Source organism: Erinaceus europaeus, chromosome 16, assembly GCF_950295315.1.
Source record: "Erinaceus europaeus chromosome 16, mEriEur2.1, whole genome shotgun sequence".
Taxonomy (NCBI): Eukaryota; Metazoa; Chordata; class Mammalia; order Eulipotyphla; family Erinaceidae; genus Erinaceus; species Erinaceus europaeus.
Genome location: NC_080177.1, coordinates 70,455,506 through 70,478,846, shown reverse-complemented (window position 1 = coordinate 70,478,846; position 23,341 = coordinate 70,455,506). Strand labels below are relative to the sequence as shown.

The window sequence follows — 23,341 nt, the reverse complement described above, 5'->3', positions numbered from 1 at the left end:
CTCTGTCTCTCTCCCTCTCTACCACCCCCTCCCTCTTGATTTCTGGCTGTCTCTATCCAATAAATAAAGATAATAATAAATAAAAATAAATTTAAAAAATAATCAGGTCTAATTAGCAGGAGAAAAGAGTCTTGATGTATTAAGATGTGAAATTTTGGGGTTTGGGGATACAGTATATGGTTAATAGGCTTTCTTTATTTTTTAATATTTTTTAATATTCTCTTTTGCTGTCCTTGTTTTTTTATTGTTGTAGTTATATTGTTGTTGTTACTGATGTTGTTGTTGTTGGATAGGACAGAGAGAAATGGAGAGAGGAGAGGAAGACAGGAGGAGAGAAAAGATAGATACCTGCTTCACCACTTGTGAAGCAACTCCCCTGCAGGTGGGGAGCCGGGGGCTCGAACTGGGATCCTTATGCCTGTCCTTGCGCTTTGTACCACCAGCTGCAATAGACTTTTGTGCTTGAGGCTCTGAGGCCACAGGTTCAGTCCTCAGCACCACTGAGTCAGAATTGAGCAATGCTCGGGACTTTCTTTTTATGTCTTTCTCTCTTTATCTCTCTCTCATTAAAATAAAATAACTGTTTAAAAAAAGAAATTAGGTTTGGGGAGCTACCTTGGTGTTTATCTTGGTCAAGTCATAATGAAACAGGAGAGAAAAAATTTCAGCATTTACACTTCATACAAATATACCCTATAAAAATTATCAGAGAATCCAGGGTATCAGAAACACTGCTTTCTAAATATAAGTTTCAGAACAATAAGCTAAACTGGAGCTTTCAAATGAGCTTTTGGGAAGACCCTGTGCCTCTCTCAACAACAATCCCTCCTTCACTGCTCTCCTTGGAGGGCTTCAGTCCCTCCTCCCATAGTAGTTTGTCAACCCTGAGCCTTTGGAAGAATCTATCAGCATCTGTAAAACAGGAGGATGTATGTGAGGTTTCAGCTCTTCTGCTTCAGCTCACAAGATGGCAGTGCTCAATTTTAAATGATTCTAGTGGGTGACTGAATTGGGAGGGGGTTGAATCTGAATTAGAAGCAAATGCTACATTTTTTGTCTTGTTGATTTCATAGTCAAATTGCCATTTATGTGGGGGGGGGGAGGAAAAGGGAGAGGGGGAGAGAGAGAGAGAGATTGGGGGTGGGGGAAGGTGTTATTTCAAAAAGAAAAGCTCTGAGCAGTGGGTCACATTTTCCCCAAGAAGCCCTGAACCTGAAGGATGAAGAAGTGTCCACCAACTTCATTAGTGGTCCTTTGGCTTCTACTAAGCTGTAAGTATCTTTACTACAAAGGATCAGGAATAACCAGGACAACCTAAAGATCAACCCAGAAAAATATCTGGGGAGGGGGGAGTGGAACCATTCTGACTTAGCTGTGAGCATCTGTGGTTGCAGCGGCAAATAATTCTGCTCTCTGAGAAGAGTGCCCTGACAGCACTCTCCAGCTAACCTCCCTCTGCTGATTTTCCCTAAACAGGGGTGAGCAGTGAAGACAAAGTGATACAGAAACTTCCGTCTCTGCTTGTCTATGAGGGGATAACACGACTCTCACTGCGGTTATAAGGTGGCTGTCTTTCAAAGCCTGTCTTGGTACAAGCAGGAGGAGAAAGCTCTAGCTTTGCTGCTCAGACTAATTTCAAGTGGGATTGAGAAGAATTTAGGAAGAGTGCAAGGCATATTAGATAAGAAAGAACTGACAAGCACCCTGCACGTCACAGCTACCCAGCCAGGCGACGCAGCTACCTACTTCTGTGTGATAGAGACACAATGCTCCCCGCCACCTGCAGTCTGTACCCAAATGAAAGAGCTGAGGTGTTGGGCAACTGCAGATGGGCATCTTGCTAAACTGGGCATACCTTCAAAACTCAGCCGTCAAGAACAATGGAATATACGGGAAATAGACCTACTAGCTATTTCCAAAACGGAGGCCCCAAATCTTCATCTGCAATATTCCAGCCTTTAGGTTCATGACTAGTCAACAATTTGTATGGCTTTATATATTAACTCTTTTTTCAGCCAACAGGTTCCAGATGCTACCATGATGCCTACCAGACCTCCCTGGGCAGACAACGCCACCAATGTGTCCAGAACCCCAGAGCTCTGACCCACTAAGGAAAGAGAGAGAGTATGGATCAAACTGTCAGTGCCCATGCTCAGTGGGGAAGCTGTTAACTGGCTACGGAAGAAGGGCAAACTCTAGAAGAAGTGGGGAAGCAATTACAGAAGCCAGACCTTCCACCTTCTGCATCCCACAGTGACCTTGAGCCCATGGATCCAAAGGGATAAAGAATAGGAAAACTATCAGGGGAGGGGATCGGATACAGAGTTTTGGTGGTGGTAATTGTACCCCTCTTATCCTATGGTCTTGTCAGTGTTTCCATTTTATAAATAAAAATTTTTAAAAAGAACATGGGGATAGAACGTATTATTTGCATGTGTAGAGTGTTGGGTTCAAACCTTCATACTACCTAGGAGTATCTGAACACCAGAGGAAGCTCCTGGGATGGTGGGATGGTGGGATGGTGGGATGGTGCTGTGGCCTCTCTGTCTCTCTTCTCTTTTTCTTTTTTTTAAATATTTTATTTTATTTATTTATTCCCTTTTGTTGCCCTTGTTGTTCTCTTCTCTTTTTCTAACAAAATAAAATAAGCACTGAAAGGTAAAAATGTAAATGTTATGATTGGTCAAGAGTCTTATGTCCATATGGATAACTACTTGAGCAGTTAGACTGAGTCACATCACTGCACTAATTTCCTGTGATCTTAGCGCTTTGCTGTGGAATCAGCACAGTGAGCAGCTATAGATATTTGTGTGATAGTGATTCCACTGCCGCACCACTGTACCCTGTGGAGGAAAGAAAGAGCTTTTAGCAGGTTCGCATCAGCACTTTGTCTGTGGGACATCCATCCTGGACTCTGCTTCACAGCACAGGCAGATGAAAAGACCACTTTATGTAAAGTTTTGTCTTTCCACCCAGAATAGACACATATCTAGGTAAAGTTCTTTCTACAGTTTTTTCTTACTTGTTAGCAGAGAGTAATGTGTGGTATCCAAAAGGGCATGTTTAGTGTTTTGTTTTTTGAGTTTTTTTTTTTTATTTTCAAAAAAAAGGGTTTCTTTCCCACTTGTAGAATTCTTATTACTTCTTTTACTTTAAGATTGTTATTTATGCCAGGAACTTCATGAGCACAGTGGTAAAATGTTCTCAACAGTTTACACATTATATCAAACACTTAGTGCTTTAAGCAGTCTCCCCTAGAAAACTAAAAAGAGGTTAATTAAACTAACATATCTACCTTAGTTCAATTATTGTGCAAGCTTGTATATGCTTTTGGCAAAGTATTACATTATCCTACACACTGAATTTATTATAAAGACTTGGAAACACAAAGTAACATTTACTGAAAACACATACTAGCTACCTTGTATGTTGAAAATGTTACCTCAGTGACTTTTCAAAGTAACTCTGATAAACCTTTGTTCTCATTCTGATTTAAGAGTATGAAATGCAAGTTCAGAAGGAGTAAACATTTTAATTTTAATGAAAACATTTCAAACAAAATTTTAATTCTAAAAATCATAGTTATACTATTGAGTCATCAACTTGTTAGAGGGTAATTTTCCTTTTTAAAAAAATATTATACTTCTGGGAGTCGGGCTGTAGCGCAGCGGGTTAAGCACAGGTGGCACAAAGCACAAGGACCAGCATAAGGATCCTGGTTCAAACCCCGGCTCCCCACCTGCAGGGGAGTCGCTTCCCAGGCGGTGAAGCAGGTCTGCAGGTGTCTATCTTTCTCTCCCCCTCTCTGTCTTCCCCTCCTCTCTCCGTTACTCTCTGTCCTATCCAACAACGACGACAACAACCATAATAACTACAACAATAAAACAACAAGGGCAACAAAAGGGAATAAATAAATAAATAATAAAATATTTTTTAAATTAATAAAAAAAAATATTATACTTCTTTTGTAATGAGAGAGCTAGATCTAGACATCAATCTGGAACATGTGCTGCCAGGGGACCTCATGCTTGAGAGTCCAGTGCCTTATCCACTGTGCTACCTCCTAAACTTCAAGGGGACTTCCCTAAAATACTTATGTGATCACATAGGAGAGAGTTCCACATGAGACAGAAAGGAGAGAGAGAGAGGGAGGGAGGGAGAGAGAGAGAGAGACAGAGACAGAGACAGAGAGAGAGAGAGAGACTACAGCACCACTTTGGTTCCAGGTATTGAACCAGGGACCTCAAGCATGAAAGTGATTTACCAGTTGAGTCATTTCCTCAGTCACAAGGATATCTTTAAAGCTCTAAATATGCAGCTCGCATATGGTATAATTATAAAAACCCTAAACCACATCCACATAAACTAAACTGCCTATAGGGTTATACTAAGCTAAAGAAACAGAACAGTGCTGTCACTTGTCCTTCCTCAACAGTTCTAACTCCCACTAAACTATGTTTACACCATTATTGAAGCAATTAGATTTTTATTACAGAATTTTTAAGGCTCTCCTACTATTCCTTTTTATTTTTTTCCTCCTTGCCTAATAACATGGATCTAGAAGATTTCTTTAAATTACATCTTTAAAAATCCTCAGGAGTTGAGCTAAAAATGTAAATAAAAGTGTATATTTTCATAAACTCCCAAGTCCCTGAGCTTATATCACAAAACATATGAATCTGGTAACTTGACAGAAAGGCATTTCTCATGCCCAGAACCTCCTGTCCTAAACCTTTTCCCTTTCACTAGCTGAGAGCTGATCAAGGAGAACATTTGCAGACCCAGATATTGTCTACTGGGATCAGTGAACTGAAGACCAAATTCGCAAATATAATATATTCTATAATATATTCATGGAGTCCAAATGACTAAAACGAAAGACTTCTAAGACCCATTTCCAGTACAACACATTGTATGTAAATAACAACAACAGTAATGCTTAGGATCAGTTAATTGTATTACAGTAACTATGTAGTACATAACAGGTTCTTTATACAAATGCCATTCCAGTCACTGGTGCTATGTTGAAACACAGGTCCCCATGCCCACCATGACCTCTTACCCATGGCCAGTCATTCTGATAGTGCCCCTCTCCCCATGCTAGATTCAAGGGAACTGAACTATTCTAGACTAGCTATGATCTCCTTCTCTTTGTCTTCCTTTTTCTCCCCACTTTGATTATTCTACCTACACTTCCAGAAGAAAAGAGTGATGGGGGACATTTTTGCGCATTGATCTGTTTGTGGGTTTCTGGGATGATTCCTATATCATAAAGAAACTGTTAGAGTCATCCCCATTCTTGCTGGGCATAAAATGAGCTTACAGTGGGCATGCCAGAGACTTGCTTCCCTGGACGAGGTGATGCCACTAGAATGGAGAAATTCATTTGCACTCTTTCCTACTTCCCACTGTAATAAGAACCATGGGGCATTTACAGCTCCAATGATTACCTCTTACCAAAAGAATTCTGATTACAAGACAAATACCTAGTTGAGAAAAGGTTAAAGGAGCATCTATAAATGACTTCAGATGTCAGAAAGTGCCACTGCTAACAGACAAGGCGGCATCTGCATGTCCCATTGCTCTTGTGTTCATGAGCATGACAAAAACAGTAAGTCCAGAGAGAGAGGTGGGGAGTTCATGCTATTTTGAGAACAAACGTGTTTCTCAGAGGCTAAAAGTCTTCCTGTTCCTTTAAGATACACACATACACACACACACACACACACACACACACACACACACTGATACTAGCACTTTGTGTCAGATTAGACTCCACCCAGTGACTGGATTGGGAGACTTCAGTTAGAAGGACCCACTCACTGAACAATGCAAGTTCTTTAGGGATCTGTTCAGAAGAGAAGATGACTATCACGTGTTCCTTCACTTTACTCCTAGCTGTGGCCCTTCTAGGTAACTGTGTCCTCTCTCTGAGCCACCCTGCCAGATGAGGCAACTACAGTGACACTTGGGTGATGTGTATTTTGTGTTTCAGGGCCTGGGAGAGCAAACTGGATCAGACCCCAGAAGACACAAGTGTGGGAAACAGAGAGGCAGATTGCCAACCTTCTCTGTGACTACAGCATTTCCTCTACCAGCTTTGTTGACCTCTATTGGTATCGACAGTATCCAAACCAGCCTCTGGAATTTATTCTCTACAAAGGCTGGGGCTACTCTGGAAAAGGAGAGGCCCCTTTTGCCAAAGCAAGATTTTATTCCCAGACTACAGAGAAAACAACCAGTCTGTACATCCCAAGGCTGGAGTTTGCAGACAGTGCCCTCTATTACTGTGCTCTGAGAGTGGCACAGAGAGAGCATGTGGTAGGGAAGCCATACAAGAACAGTGTGGGGAAACGGGGAGGTGGCACTAACCACAATGACTTTTTTTTTCTAGCTACATCCTAGTTATGATACGATTGGGAGATTCTACTTCATATAACACTCATATAATTTTAGACAAATGACAACTCTGGAGCACTTCCACTTCTTGAAATTAGATATGCTAATTCTATGTAAAGGACTAACTGCAGGGGCAGTGAGTGGGTAGGGGAGGGTTTTCAGGTCCTGGTACAAGATGGTGGAGGAAGACCTAGGCTGGAGGTGAGAGTGTTTTGCAGAAAATTGAGAAATTTGAGATGTGTATCAACAATTGTACTTACTGTAAAGCATTAACCCCCCCATAAAAAAATTTTTAAAAGAAAGAAAAGAATAAGCTGGTGTAAGACACCACTTGAACAACTGGGTTATATTTTTCGGCATCTCCTTGATTCTCAGCAAATGGTGTATAACTTTACGGTCTCTCATCATTACTTTATTTATTTATTTATTTATTTCTCGTGTTTTATTTATTCCCTTTTGTTGTCCTTATTGCTATACTGTTGTAGTTATTATTGTTGTCCTTGTTGGATAAGACAGAGAGAAATGGAGAAAATGGAGATAGGAGAGGAAGACAGAGAGGGGGAGAGAAAGATAGAGACCTGCAGACCTGCTTCACCACCTGTGAAGCGACTCCCCTGCAGCTGGGGAGCCTGGGGCTCCAACCGGGATCCTTATGCTGGCCCTTGTGCTTTGCGCCACGTGCGCTTAACCCGCTGTGCTACTGCCCGACATCATTACTTTAGCTTAAAGGACCTTACTATCAATATTTAGTATCTGAGGGAGTTTTTGATGTCATATTGAAAACAAATAATAATAATAAATAAATAAAATTCAACAAAAATTCAGAGTAGTTTCCTTTGCCCAAGCAACCTTGGTCCTCAGGTCAAGCATTGATATGTGCACTCAGTAGGTCTAGGAATGAGACCACAAGTGGGCTTGGGAGACTCCTTCCTGAGCTCACAGCCATGGGAAGGTGGGGGTCTCTCATGCACAAAGCAGGGGTCAGCTCCTCAGGAGACAACAGGGAAAAGGAAGAGATTCAGCTTTGATTGGTAGGGGAAAGGAGAGAAATTGGCTGGATGAGGAATCACCGGCTCCTGTGTTCTCTCTCTTCCACCCTTGCAGCTGGAGCTGAGTAGTCAAATGAGGTGAGTGGAACATTCACTTTGACTGTGAGACCTGGGGGCACCTGCCTCCCACTGTGATGATCCCAGCCCTGCTCCTAACTGACTACAACCATCAACCCCTGGGGCTGTGCTCAGCCTGCCCTTTTTATGTGCACAGCTGTTGGATGAAATGTAAAAGAGGAAGGAAGATTTAAAGCCTTATTCAATACAAAGCTCCCACAGTGCCAGCAATTCACAGCTTCTGGGTTGGAAACCTCTGGCTACTGTCTTCAGCCACAAAGAGGAAAGTAGAGCTAACATAAAACATCTGGTGTTAGTATTGTGTTATAGAACGGAAGAAAGAGAGAAAGAGAGAGAGGGAGGGAGGAAGAGAAAGAGAGAGAGAGAAAGAAAGAGAAAGAAGGATCCTTGGATTTCAACAAGGGTTAGAAATCACTGAGGTTAGAAAATAATTTTCAAATATCTACTACAAACAAGCTTTTAAAAAATATATACTAAGGGAGAGTGTTGTTGGAGGCATATAATTTAAGAAGAGTAATATGACTCATTTTATGTTCCATTTGTGGAAGATGGTTATTTTCATGTCCTGGTGGTAGCAATATGATATATTGGTATAACTCTACATGGTCAACAATTAAAAAAGGAATTTTTCAGATGTATGAAATATTTCACACCTTTGATCCATTTCGTAGAACTAATATTAAGGACTAATCTTAAGTAGAAAAAAAAGTAATTCTGGGCATGAAAATACACTTGTAAAAAATCTTCAACCCTGGGGCCGTGTGGTGGTGCACCTGGTTGAGCGCATATTATAAATGTGCAAGGACCCAGGTTCGATCCCCTGGTCCCCACCTGCAGGGGGAAAGCTTCACAAGTGGTGAAACAGGGCTGCAGGTGTCTCTCTCCCTCTCTATCACCCCCTTCCCTCTTAGTTTATCTATCTCCTCATTTAGGTCCCTCATGTCTTTATTGATTTTCTGCCTGGATGATCTGTCAAGTTGAGAGAATGGGGTGTTTAAGTCCCCTGCTATGACTGTGTTGCTGTTAACATATTGCTATAGCTCTTTTAGTAGATGTTTGATGTATTTAGATGGTTTCTCATTGGGTTCACAGATGTCAATAATTGTTAAATCTTCCTGATTGGCTGATCCTCTGAGCATTAAGTAGGGTCCAACCCTATCTTGTTAAATTTTATTTACTTTAAAGTCTATTATATCAGATATGAGAATAGCTATTCCTGCCCTTTTCTGTGGGCCATTGGCTTGTATGATAGTTTTCTATCCTTTCACTTTGAGTCTGTGTTTGTTTTGTTGAGTTAGATGGGTTTCCTGTAGATAGCATATTGTACGATCGTGTTTTCTGATCCATCTTCCTACTCTGTACCTTTTAACAGGTGAATTCAGGCCATTGACATTTTTTGATATCAAAGATTGGAGAAATTTTAATGCCATTCTTGTAGATTTTTAGAGTGTTCTGATATAAAGCCTATTTATGGTGGTCTGAATGTTTATAGGAGACCTTTCAGAACTTCTTTTAGGGCAGGCTTGGTGATAGTTGATTCTTTCAACTGTTGCTTGTCTGAGAAGGTTTTGATGCCTCTATCTAGTCTGAATGACAGTCTAGCAGGATACAGTAGTCTTGGATGAAAGCCTTTCTCATTGAGCATCAAGAGATATCTTGCCATTCTCTTCTGGCCTGTAGTGTTTGTGTGAAGTCTGCTGCTAATCTTGTGGGTTTTCTTCTGTATGACTCTTTGTTTTTCTCTTGCAGCCTTCAGGATCCTTTCTTTATCCTTATTCCTTTCCATTCTAAATATGATGTATCTTGGTGTCTTTAAGTCTGGGTTAATTCTGTTTGGGACCCTCTGGGCTTCTTGAACCTTCATGTCTTTTATGTTGCTTAGACTAGAGAAGTTCTCAGCCATTATGTCCTGAAGAATGCTTTCTCCCCCTCCCTTTCCTTCTTCCTCTGGTAAGCCAATAATGTGTATAGTATTTCTTTTGAAGTCATCCCATATGTCTCTGTTGTTGTTTTCAGAATCTCTTAATCTCTTTTTGAGATCTCTTACTTCTTTTTAAGTAGTCTCTAATTTGTCCTTGATCTTGCTAATTCTGTCTTCAGCCTCATTGGTTCTATCCTCTCTCCCCTCTACTGTTTTCTGGAGTTCATCTATTTTGATACCCAGTTCTGATACTGTGTTAGCTTGTTCACCTACTTGTGTTCTTAGCTCAGCTATTTCAGCTTCCAGCTCTCTAATAACCTTGAGATAATTAGTGTTTTCTTCCAGAGTCTCATTTGTTGTTTCTTCATTTCTGATGGCAATTCTTTCAAACTCTTTACTCACTCCTGTGAATATTTCCTTAACTAGTGTTTTGATGTTGACCTCATTATTTTGTGCATCAATCTTTGGGGGGCTTTTAGTGGGACTCTTGTCCTGGTTCATTTCTCCAATATTTCTTCTTGTTAGTTTAACCGTTCTATATAGTATGTTATGAGGTCCCTCTCTCAGTACTTTTCAAATTACTGATCACTCTTGCCTGGATTGATGTGTCTAAGTAAGGTAATTAAAGGGTTCACAGTTGTGGAAATTGACAGTTGTTTCAATATCACTTTAATCCCTGAGTTGGAGCACAGTGGCTTAAAAGCCTGTTTTGTTCTTTTCCTTTCCTGTAGGCTATGGGAGCCTGAGGGCTTTTAAACTATAAGTGGGCTTCTTAGCTTAATCACTGACTCCTAACCAAGAGATAAAGCAGGGTGGGGCAGAGATAATGCAGTGGTTATGCAAAGAGATTCTCTCAGCCCCACCACTAGGCCACCGAGGTATAGATCTTCTCCTGAGTTTCCTGGTTAGTTCTCTGTCCCCAGTTTTCAGCACAAGGCCTTCTCCTGAGGCTCCAGATTCTGAAGGCAGTAGCAATGGAAACTCACAGTTGCATTTGGTGAGTCTTAGGGGAATCCTCTTCTCCCATCAGACATCTTTTTGTTGGTAAAACAGTCTGGAGGTGGTGTCTCAACTGGAAAACTGCTGGATTGTTACCAGCCACTTAATCTCTCCCTAGGCTCCTCTCTGTCCATGAGCCACACGTATTTGCACTCACTGGTGATTTGGTGGGTTCCTGAAGTCATTCTAGTCCTGTCTTGTTGTGGTCCCAGGAGGTCTCCTTTGGTATTCCTAGTTGACACTGGGAGAGGAGAGGAGAGAAGAGGAGAGGAGAGAAACACAGCTGCTGCTGCTCCATAGCCCTGACTCCGGAAGTCCCCAGATATCTGTTCTGGAAGATATTTTAATAACTTTCTGAGTATCCTGTCCATCACTGTCCCTGCTTAAGAAATATATAGAAATATATGGTCATACATATATTGGTTGGTTGGTTTATATGTTTATTGTTTTGTTGATTTGCTTTTAAAAATATTGTATTTTAATTACCTATGTATTTGATAGAAACAGAAAGAAATCAAGAGGAGGAGGGTACAGAGAGGGAGAGCGAGAGTCACTTGCAGCATTACTTCACCATTTGCAAAGCTTCCCCCCTACAGGTGGGAACCAGGGGCTTGAAACTGCATCCTTGAGCTTGGTAACATATGTGCTTCACTAGTTATGCCATCACCTAACCCCGTTGATTTATTTTTAATTGTTTTATTTTCAAGTAGTAGAAGTATTGGTATACTTACTCATCAATAGATACTATTTTAGCTCATTTATTTTTAATTAGTGCTTCACTGTCCATAGTATGTATATTTTGTGATCTACTTAAGCTATTCTTTATTGCTGCATATTCAGTTTATGGCTGCTATGATAATAATACTCTCTCTCTCTCCATATATATATATATATATATATATATATATATATATATATAATATGCACACACATGTACAAAGTTTATATATTTAGGGTGGATTTTTTTAAACATTAGATAATTGTATCAAAAGATATTTTCATGTTTTTTAAAAGATATTTTATATTACTTTTAAATAAAGTCATAGCAGTTCACTCTTGTAACATGTGTGAATTTCCGTCTCCTTTTATTGTCACTACTTTTGGATAATACAAATTATTTCAAGTTTATTATTGTAAAAGGCCAAAAATCAACTCATTGTTGCTGTAATATTTATTTCCTTGAGTCCTAGTGAGATCTGAAGAATGTGACTAATTGGATTTTCTTCTCTATGAACTTCCTGTTATATCTTTGTCCATTTTTAGATTATTTTTACAGAAGTATTTCTTTCTTGCTGATAAAGTATCTGTTGAGATGTATTTTCTGTCATTTCCTCAGACTATTGTTTGTTTTCTAACTTCATTTGTAACTTATTACAATATTTTTGCTTTGAAAGTGTAGTAAGTTTTGTCAACTATGTCTGTACATTTACAGCTTTCTTAAATTTCCACCTCACTTAAGAATATCTTCTATGGGATCTAGGCTGGGGGTGAGAATGTTTTGCAAAAAACTGAGAAATTTAGCATATGTATCAACTACTGTATTTACTGTAAACCATCAGTGCCCCAACAACAAAAGAATATCTCCTATCATTCAAATATGTAAGAGTATTCTTAATATTTATCATTAGTTCTATAATAAAAATTTTCAATAATCTGGAGATTTTTATGTTTAATCTATTTTCCACTACCGAAATTTCTTTGCTGTATTTACTGTTCCTGCATTCTCATGTGTGACCAAATGTTATATGTTCTAAGGAGTTTATTTTTACACAAGTGTGAGAGTTATGGTGGAATTGGGCGCTGATAGGAACTTCTCCTGTGCCAACAGGAGAAGTAATTCATAGTCATCCCACTGAAGTGAGAGAGACCCAGTCTCTCGCTTTGGTTAATGTTAACAAAATAAACATTAAACTAGAAAAGCATCCAGATGTGACCTGTAAGAAGCTGCCAACCTGTGTGAAAAGAAAAAAATATTTAGCTATGTAGTCCACTTCTTCCTGTGGGATGGAAACACGTAAACCACAAAGTTAAGGTCTTGTTATAGTCATGTGTCTGGAAGATAATAAGCTCTAGACTAGGATTTCAGGTTCTTGTAGCAGAAAGATCAATGCAGAAGAAGGACAGCAGAGCTTAGAAAAAGGTAGTCACTTATATTCCCACTTTCTCTTGAGGTAATTTTCCCACTAATTTCCTATGTATTCATTGAATGTGCTTGATAATTGAACCAATTCAACTAAACCCACCACTAACCCCAAAGAGCTTATGTTTTTGTCAGGGGTCCTTAGTAATAAGAGACTGTAGAGCAGTTCAAGTGTGGATTTGGTGGGGAGGAAAAGTTTGCACTCAAGACTGATCATTCCTTTCAGAAACCTGCAGGTGGATAGCTAGATCAATCATTAAAATTCCACCATGAAAAAAAAAATCAACCAGGAGTCAGGTGGTAGCACAGCTGGTTACGTGCATGTGGCATAAAGCACAAGGACTGGCGTAAGGATCCTGGTGCGAGCCCCTGGATCCCCACCTGCAGGGGAGTCGCTTCACAGGCTGTGAAGCAGGTCTGCAGGTGTCTATCTTTCTCTCCCCTTGTCTGTCTTCCCCTCCTCTCTCCATTTCTCTCTGTCCTATCTAAGAGTGATGACAACAATAATAACTATGACAACAATAAAAAAAAGAAGGGCAACAAAAGGGTAAATAAATATTTTTTAAAAATTTAAATCTTAAAAAAAAATCATCCATCTGGAATCCATGGTCGGGCAAAGAAAACAACAGGAAGGGGCAGGAACCTTTCTCCCACAGCATGATCTTCTTCCCATATAAAAAAAAAAAAAATAGTCCAAGGAACATTATGGCAGAGGACCTAGTGCGGGTTGTATTGTTATGTGGAAAACTGGGAAATGTTATACCTGTACAAATGATTGTATTTACTGTTGACAGTAAAATATTAATATCCCAATTTAAAAAAAGAAAGGAAGGAAGAGAGAGAGAGAGCGCAGGGGGTGAGTGGTGGTGGCAAACCTAGTTGAGCGCACATATTACAAAGTGCAAGGACCTGGGTTCTAGCCCTTGTCCTCACCTGCAGAGAGAAAGCCTTGCTAGTGGTGAAGCAGGATTGCAGGTGAATCTTTGTCTCTCTCCCTCCCTATCACCCCCTTCCCTCTCAATTTCTGGCTGTCTTTCTGTCTCTTTCCCTCTCTATCTCTCCCTCTCTTCTCAATTTCTCTCTCTTTATCTAAAAAATAAATACTTCTTTAAATATTAATAAAATAAAATCTCTTTGCTTTAAAAAAAACAAGTAATAAGAAAACCAATACATGTTTTTAGCTCATAATTTGAAATACTCCCATCATACCAGTAACAGTCATATCTCTCCTTTTACTATTTTACAATTAGCATCTTAATTCTGTGCCTAAGTTGTATTGTTTGGTTTGAGGATTTTTTTTATCACAAAAAAGTAAATTCTTGCCTTCATATTTTTTTTGAAATTTAGTTGGCAATTCTAAGATAATTGTCCTTAGCTATTTTTTTTTTTTCAAATGAATGAAAATGAAATTGCATTGGAAAAGTTGACATTTTTAGGACATTCTATCTTCTTACATGATAATATTTTATGTTTCTCCCTTCTTTAAGGCCTTATTTAAATACCTTGAAAGTTAAGTTTGGTTTGTCTCCAGAAAAAATTGGGAAAATTAAATGGATTGTTGAATAAATGGAACTCTGTTTCCTGCCTGGACATTGTGTATTTTTCTCTTATACCAGATAAACAATCAACAGAAATTGGAGCAGAATCTCAGTTCATAAAACTGAGGATGGAGAGGTTTCTGTTTTTAACTACAGCTTAACAGATAATTGGTTTTTTATGTGCTGAACAAAATTTGGGCAACAACTGCAACCCTATAAGCAGAAAATGAGAATAAATGTCCAATAACTAAATAGGACAAGAGTGGCTTCTTGCACATCACAAAAACTTAGATACTAACTTCTGCCCTATAAACATGAGGCTTCTGGCACCATCAAGCTGTGTACAACTCTACACTAACTCATTCCTTCTTCTAATCAGCAACGAAATGTCATTTCTCCATAATTCACGTCTGACGGTTTTTCATTTCCTCCTCTCCAGACACTACATAAGACAATATAAAAATATTTCCGCATAATGTTTATATTCAAAGAGTTTCCCATCTAATATACACAAGCAAGCTGTGTCTAAGACCTGTGAGGACTATGGTGGTTATCTTTGTGAGGTGAGAGGTGGGGATACAGAACTCTGATGATGGGTGTGGTATAGGACTATATACAATAATCTTTTCATATTACAACCTACTATTAATCACAAAAATAACTAAAGAAAGAAAAGTAAAATGTTCATTATCCTGTGATATTACATAATAGATTACAAAATGGTATAATTTGGTACAAAATTGGCATTTTTTAAGTTTTGGATGGGTGACATAGCCTCAAAATACAGACTAGCCAAGGGACTGTAAAATTCATAACAGATTTAGAAGTCCCTTCCAGATACGTGAAGATTAGGATTTGAATGTGTACTTGAAGCATGTGTAGGATTAAGTGATCATAATAGAATACATTCTAGGCAAGATAAATATTAAGGACAGAGATCAGGAGACAATAAGCAAGAATGGGTTAGAAGACAGAAAGGTTTTAAAGGTAAACAATGGTCAGTTCTTTTGTTGTTGGCACCTGGGCTTCACCAATCCTGGCATGCATCTTTTTAGGGACAGAAAGAGAGAGAGAGAGAGAGAGAGAGAGAGAGAGAGAGAGAGAAGGAGGGAGATATCAAAGCACTGAAGCTTCCCACTCAAACCTGTGTTGTGCCTATGACAAAGCAACTGTCTCCCCAGGCAAACTACTTCCCCAGTCCAGTGATCAAAATCTTATTGGGATTGCATACAAATGGACAATTTCAGACAATTTTTAGTGCAAGATTGTGTGTAGAACTGAGTTTATTTCCAGACAAAGAAGAAAAATGCCAGTGGACCACTGACAACATTAAGAAAACCTTAAAACTTCTTTTCCAGAATCAGCCATTAATCTTATATTTGAATTGTGAAATAACACCAATTACTTTTACAAACACATTTGTAAATAGATGAAAATACCTTGTGTTTCCATAATAGTTGATTCCAAGAACAGATAAATTTCCATTTACCCAGCACATCTACCACCAGCCAACAATCCATATTACAGAAATGGAAAGATCTAAACGCATGCCCAAATGTGCTGCAGTTTCTCAGTCAACACAAGTTTGTTTGCGGGCTGAGGGAAGCAAATACCTTCTCTGTATCTGCTAACCTCAGAAAAGACCATTTTTGCCACATAGTAATACAATCCAAACAAATGCGACATAGCTATTAATATATTCTGATTTCCCTTGTACCGCCGTCTCGTCCTTGCCTGATTTCAAAACCCTGCGTGGTTTTCAAGTGAAAACAGCTCCCGAATAAATGCAAACTTCCTACCCCCCTCAGAATCTGTGTTACTTTAAGTTATGTGTGTTTGCTGCTCCTTCCCTGCTCTCCGAGGTACTGAGCTGCCATAGGATAAACCGTGCAGACAGTCCTTAAACATAAGGCTAATCCCGACTTCCTGCCACCCCATGTTTTCGTTTTACCATCACAAACATGTGTGGTCTCTTAATTTGGTTCACTCATAGAAAAGCACAAGTTGATGTACATAAAACAGAATGGTTCTTCAGGCAACAAGATGGTAAACTCGAATCTAATCTAAAAGTTAGCCTCCTGTTTCTATTAATTGGCGCAGATTCCCAGCACCAAGGCATAACATAAAAAAGCAGACATCAAAGCTGTAGTGAAACGGAAATGGCTATTCTGCCTAACAATATTTTAGTCTTAATGCCACATCACTCAAAAAGCAAAAGGCACTCTTTAAAATTAGATACTGAAACCAGTGAAAAAGAGAAATGTGTAATAAAAGACTTGCTATAACATTAAGTGATGGCTAAACTGGCAGACACTGAAATTTTCAATCCAAGCTGATACCTTTGGTTTTTACCAGATAGCTGTCATTCCAGAATATTCCCCCCTCACATTGACTTGATATGCTGTCTTAATCACACATCAAATTTCTGTATATGTGGAGTCTAATGTTCGATTTGCAATTCAATTGACTTGAACCCTCTATCTGGCTTTAATTGCATTTAGAAATTTTCTTTCCTTTGTCTTTTTTCTTTTTTTTTTTTACTCTTATGCAATTGAATGTGTACTCTTTAATTTCTTTGTAATTTTAACATGCAAATGACATTTTTTGAATTATTTATGCTATAGCCTGTCTTGGTCAAAAGTTTTCTTCTTTCAGGTTTTCTAATATATAAGTATTTCATCTACAAATATCCAAATAATGTTCCATAACTTTTTCCAAGTAATTTTTGTGAATAATAGTCATTTACAAAATCATAACATTATACAATATAGTCCCACACACACCACCACCACCACCAAAGTCCTGTGTCCTCACCCCCCAATATCCCGTATCTTTTTTTTCCTTTGTTTTTTTTTTATTTGCTTCCAGGGTGATTGCTGGGGCTTGGTGCCTGCACTACAAATCTTCTGCTTCGGTGTGCTTTTTTTTTTTTTTTTTTGGACAGGACAAAGAGAAATTGAGAGGGGAGGATAATATAGAGAGGGAGAGAGAAAGACACCTGCAGACCTGCTTCACCACTTGTGTGACAATCCCCCTTCAAGTAGGGAGCCAAGGACTCAAACCGGGATCCTTGAGAGGGTCCTTGTGCTTCGTACTATGTGAGCTTAACCGTGCACCACAGCCTGGACCCCTATCCCATGTCTTTTCTTCCAATTCCTTTCTTTTTTTTTTCCAATTCTTATTATTATTTTTCTTAACCAGAGCACTGCTCAGCTCTGGCTTATGGTGGTGCTGGGAATTGAACCTTGGACTTTGGAGCCTCAGGCATGAGAGACTTTTTGCATTACCATTATGCTATCTACCCTCCGTCCCAATTCTTTTCATTCTGACTGTTTTCCTCTGAGCTGATGGTATCGTCTAAATGTTCTGAAGCACTGTCAAGTCACAGTTAAGGTACAGGACATCTTTGTCTTTCCCCTAAAATTGCAAGGAAAACTTCTCATAACCCTGCTCACACACCCCCATCCCCTCTAGGTATCGGCTGAGATTTGCAACATATGCATTTTTTATGGTCAAGAATTAGTTGTTAATTTCAAAGTGCTTGATATACTGCATTTATGCTGTGCTTTGCTACATGCCTTTTCTGCATCAACAGAGGTGACCATATGAGTTTATTTTTTAGCCAGTGATTAAGCTCCCTGCTCTTAGTTAAAGTACTTTGCTCTGATACTTCTACTTCTATTGTCATAAGTGCTTCTTCTTCTTCTAGCGTTTGCCCTTCTTCGGTAGCCAGTCAACAGGTCAGGTTGAAAGCTGTCAGGAGCTGCTTGTTGCTGGCTTTGAAAGTGACTGGGATCCATGTGGATTCAGTCGGCTAGGAAGGATCGTCAGTTTCCCCAATGACTGGGTACTCAGGGAATGCACCAGGAGAAGGTCGATCCAATGCAACCCGTCATAGTGCTGATGCCTATCATGCACTGCCCCCTAGAGTAAGCTGATTTTATGTGTGTTTTCCTAAGCAGTCTGGATAATTAACAGATTCTCTAGCAGTGAATTGCACATCCTGTGTGATTTAAATGAATGAACTTTAGGTAGCAGGCATTAACATTTATTGTTAGTTAGCCACAATCCCAAGACTGCACTGCTTGGGAAATAATCCATCACCATTAACTAAATATATTCCTACCTGTAAAGAGTGAAATGAGGGGGCTGAGTGGTGGTGCACCAGGTTAAACGCACATAGTATGAAGCACAAGGATCCTAGTTTGAGCCCTGGCTCCCCACCTGCAAGGGGGCTGGGTAGCTTCACAAGAGATGAAGCAGGTCTGCAGGTGTCTTTCTCTCCCCTCTCTGTCTTCCCCTCCTCTCTCAATTTCTCTCTGTCTTACCCAATGACAATTATCACAGCAAAAGCAACAAAAATGAGGAAAAAATGGCCACCAGGAGCAGTAGATTCATAGTGCAGGCACAGAGCCCCCGTGATTATCCTGGAGGTTAAAAAAAAAATGTTGGAATCACCCTACTTGAAATAGGAGAGAAGAAAATTGCAAAGGAGACTGCCAAAGTAAATACTATTTCATCCAAACAACTGGGACAATTCCTTCTATTATTCTCAGACTAAAATTCTCAGATTAAAATTTAAAAACAATTCTGATAAGTGTCCCCATCAGTATCAAGAAAACTGTAAGGGAACATCTAGAAGTTTACTAGCATCTCTGTGGTTCCAGACTTGATGTGATTTGACAGTGCTTGGATAAAAAAAAAAAAAAGAAAGAAAGAAAGAAAGAAAGAAAGAGAACAATCCAGTTCCCAGGACTGTCTACTGATTTATAAATATCCAGATTCTCCAGTGACGTCTACTTTTTCCCCCAACACAGATATAAGATGGAGAGAGTGGATTATAGTACTCCCCAACCTAGCAGCTCCAGGAGGGAGCTAGCTCCATTTTGAGTTACAATTACACTGAGCATTAGAGAAAGGGATTAAAGAATCAGTCTTCCTATTTCACACAGTTTTATCCATAAAGAAAAATAGTGGGAGACTGAATCTGCAATTAACATCAATCACAGCTCTTGGGCCAGCAAAACAACTCACGTGAATAATGCATTACTTTGCCATGTGTATGACTCATTTTTGAGTTTATCAGGGTCTTCTCTTAAATACATTTTTATATATATTTCCCCTCAGAGTCATTTGCTTGGACTACAGACAAAACACTTGCATAAATAACAGGAGAGTAAGGAAGGGTGACTCAGGCACTGAAGATATTCAGAGAGTGTTTTAAAGCTATATTTTATCTCTTACTTCTTTCTTCCTTTCTCCCTTCCTTTCTTTCTCTCTCTCTTTCTTTCTTTCTTTCTTTCTTTCTTTCTTTCTTTCTTTCTTTCTTTCTTTCTCTTTCTTCATATCATTAATAGAGCTTCACCACTCCAAGCTGGCTTTTTTTCAAGTAGAGGAAGAGAGTGAAGTTTCCTCCAGTGCAGAGAGGGCCTGGCATCAAACCTGGGTCACACACAGGGCTGAATGACTCAGCAATTTTGCTGACCCAACATTATCTTTTCTTTCTTTCTTTCTTTCTTTCTTTCTTTCTTTCTTTCTTTCTTGTTTTTTTTTCTTTTTAATTTTCTTTTCATATATTTAAATGTTCTAGTTTCTTGTAAATTTAACACAGTGGATTTCTTTATGTTAAGGGAAAGATGAAAAACATTAAAAAAAAAAAAAAGATTCAGACCACATGGGGGCAGTACTTGCTCCAGGGACAGAAGGAACTTCGTAGAAACTAGAAGAATGAGAATTAGGAGCAGCAGGAAAGAGCACAGTTAATGACGTGTTAAATGTGACAAGTAAGATGTTGATTGGTTGTGAAAACAGAAGGAAGTTCACTGGTGATTCTGAACTGAAAGAAGCAGAAGGAGCTGGGACAGTGAACGAGGCCCATCAAGCTGAACTGGCAGGGAACTCAGAAAGAAACAAGAATGGAAGAAACTCTGCTAGCTGCACTGATGCTTCTGTGTGTGCAGCTAATCTGTGAGTGAGTGTGTGTGTGTGTGTGTGTGTGTGCGCGCACACACACACACACGCACAGCTGAGAAGTGCATGGGATAGTCGGGCAGAGGAATAGGGCAACTCTGACAGAGAATGCTAGAGGGGTATCAGAACAGCCTGGGGTTTAGTTCAAGAAATATTAAACAAATGATGAAAAAAACTGGGGTCAGGCAAGGGTAGAAGAGGTGTATGAGGTACTGAAAATGGGACCCAGGGTCTTATACATGTAAAGAGAAACCTCTTTGAATGAGAAAAGTTTCTTCCATACAAAGATTTAATATATAAATGTATGAGAGAATGACACAGAGAGAAAGGGAATGAGAGAGAGAAGGAAAGAGGGAGGGAGAAGGAGAGAGGGCCTCACTCTGGCACATGTGAAGCCAGAGACTGAACTCAGGACCTCATGCTTGAGAGTTCAGTGCTTTATCCACCGCATCACTCTTTGGGCCACTCACATGAAGACCTCTCCTCTCCTCCCCGACAGCATCAAATGGACAGCCTCCAGTGGAGCAGAACCCTGACTCTCTGCAGGTCCGGGAAGGTGACAGTTTCACACTCAACTGCAGTTACAGAGACAGCAATCTTGATTTCTTCCAATGGTTTAGGCAGGTTCCTGGCAAAGGCCTCAGCAACCTGGTGCAAATACGACTGAATGAGAAAGAGAAGAGCAATGAGAGATTTACAATCAGGCTAAACAAAGATGGCCAGCACTTCTCCCTGCTCGTGAAGGAGTCCAGGCTCTCTGACTCCGCCTCACTCGTATGTGCAGCGAGCACACAGTGCTGCTGGGGCCCCTGCACCCTGCACCCAAACCCTGCTGAGTCCTGCCCCACCTTTTAGAGAAATTCCAGGGGCACTTGTTCCATCCGGACCTCTAACCTGACCAACTGCGGGAGGGCACCTGTGAGCTGCCCAAGGCCCTGTTGGATGAGGCCAAGGTTTTGAGGGGGCACAGCAGGAGGACACACCACACGAGGGGCGGGGGGGCTGGGGCACTGCTTTCTCTGTGTCTCATGGAGTGTTCACCATGAACTTAGACTAAGGGCTGCCCCCCTGGAAGGACTTGTTTTAACTGAGCAGAGGGAAACACAAGAATTTTTATTTTATATATAACACAATATCCAATCCCTCCTTTGAAGATCCTGTATCAGGGAGATTGTATTTTTCAAATGTCATCCCTGGTCTTTTGTTTTACCCTGTGAAATCTTACTCTCTTAAAATTGGCCCCCAGACCTGACGCTTAGTGTATCAGGAAGTCGGGCACGCCAAAGGACAAAAGGACAACAGGGTAACATTCTTGCCTTTGAGACTTTTACAACTTCATCAAAAACAGAAAATCTTAAAAGCCATGACATTCAAATTCAGGAGTGAAAGAAAATATATGTTGACATTCTGACTTAGAAGATCAAGTTCCGAGACCTGAAGGGAGCTGGTATAAAGTGTATATAGAAGACAGACTGAAAAGAGGACAAAATGTGATGGAACAACTTGGTGCTTTAAAAAGGTACAGGGAGTTGGGCAGTAGCACAGCGGGTTAAGTGCAAATGGCACAAAGCACAAGGACCGGCATAAGGATCCTGGTTTGAGACCCCGGCTCCCCACCTCCCCACCTGCAGGGGAGTCGCTTCACAGGCAGTGAAGCAGGTCTGCAGGTGTCTGTCTTTCTCTCCCCCTCTCTGTCTTCCCTTCCTCTCTCCACTTCTCCCTGTCCTATCCAACAATAATGACATCAATAACTGCAACAATAATAAAAAGAAACAAACATTTCTAAAAAAAATAAATAAAATTAAAAGGTATAGGCCTTTAGCTTGCTAGCAGAGAAAAAGAACCAAATAAGGTGTTAACTGAAGTTATAAACAAGTGGTCTTTGAAGGGTAACCTACATCCTGCTTTTCTTTTCTTTCTCTTTCTCTCTCTCTCTCTCTCTCTCTCTCTCTCTTTCTCTCTCTCTCTTTCTCCCCTCCCCTCCCCTTCTCTCTCTCTCTCTCTCTCCCTCTCTCCCTCTCTCCCTCTCTCCCTCTCTCCCTCTCTCTCCCCCTCTCTCTCTCTCTCTCTCTCTCTCCCCCCCTCCTAGGATGAGAGCCCTGAGCAGGTGGGTGAAAGTAAACTGCATTACATTTAGGGTGACTAAAGGAGCAGGAGGGTATTCGGGTCACTGCGTCTCCATCAGTGACCACCAGAGAGCACCAGCTGCTGATCAAACACCACTGAGGAATGGGCGTGTGAACCACATCAGCCATCCAGAGGGTATCACCACTTTCTGATCTTGCCCACTTCAGTGCATGCACCCATAAGTTAGGGGAAATAGACACCTTAAAGTAAAAGAGTGCAATAGTTTGCAGTGGCTCAGTGAGTGCAACAAGCTAGTAGGGAGATCTGAAAAAGACACCGAAGTACTTAGTCAAATAGTCTCTACTTAGACCTAGAGACTCTCCTCACCTTCTTCCTATTTTATTTCCCTCAATCACTGTAAAGCCTAACCTTGTCATACAAAGTAAGGACTACAGAAAGCTGAATAAGGGCAAGAGACCCATACTTTAATGATGGCTCTTTTGGTACTTCCCAGGGCCCTAGTCAGGGAGTCTTGGGATTCCCACATAGATATAATGGGTCTAGGCCTCTAACAGATCCCTCTCTCCACTCCTGCTCATCATCTCCATCAGGAACAGCATTGTGGGCCCTCTTATGGGCCTCTACAGGGCCTCGCCCTCAATGTAGAACAACAATGGTGGGGACTGCCCCACTCTCTAAAGGGAGCCTGGGTCAACATACTCTGCCACTCAAGGAAGACGGGTCCTGCAATGAGTGCAGCCTAGAATGTTCCTAGTTATGACCACAGAATGTGAGCTCAGACCTACAAGGATACAGAGGTTACAAAGGCTCCTATGTGTTTTGGTCCCAGATCAGATCGATGGGGTTTATAGTTAAGGGTATTTATATATCTTTCCCATATTTGGAAGCTATTCTCTTTCCTGATCCAGCTTTCAAGTCCTATCTTCAACTCTGACACCATCTCCCCAGACAATACATTTAGCTTACCTGCATGTTGGCTATCAAGCAAAAACTGGTAAAGTCGTGGCCCCTTGGAATATGCCTAAAGCAGTCTACGGCCATACCACCCTGAACACGCCCGATCTCGTCTGATCTCGGAATATGCCTAAAGTAGACTTCCTAGCTTTTTCCAAAATGGAGACCCCAAATCTCAGCTGCTGTATTCTTACCTTGAGGCTCC

The 23,341-nt window shown here is 40.4% G+C and overlaps 1 protein-coding gene and 1 gene segment (V, D, J or C); both read left to right on the top strand.

The window, feature by feature from the left end:
- LOC103125982 (T cell receptor alpha chain MC.7.G5-like) overlaps nt 1-23,341 on the top strand; it is a 578,475-nt gene that overhangs the window by 234,739 nt on the left and 320,395 nt on the right. The window lies entirely within an intron of this gene.
- LOC132533483 (T cell receptor alpha variable 13-1-like) lies at nt 19,983-20,954 on the top strand. The segment is given in 2 exon segments: nt 19,983-20,091; nt 20,594-20,954. Coding segments are annotated over 2 exon segments (408 nt in total).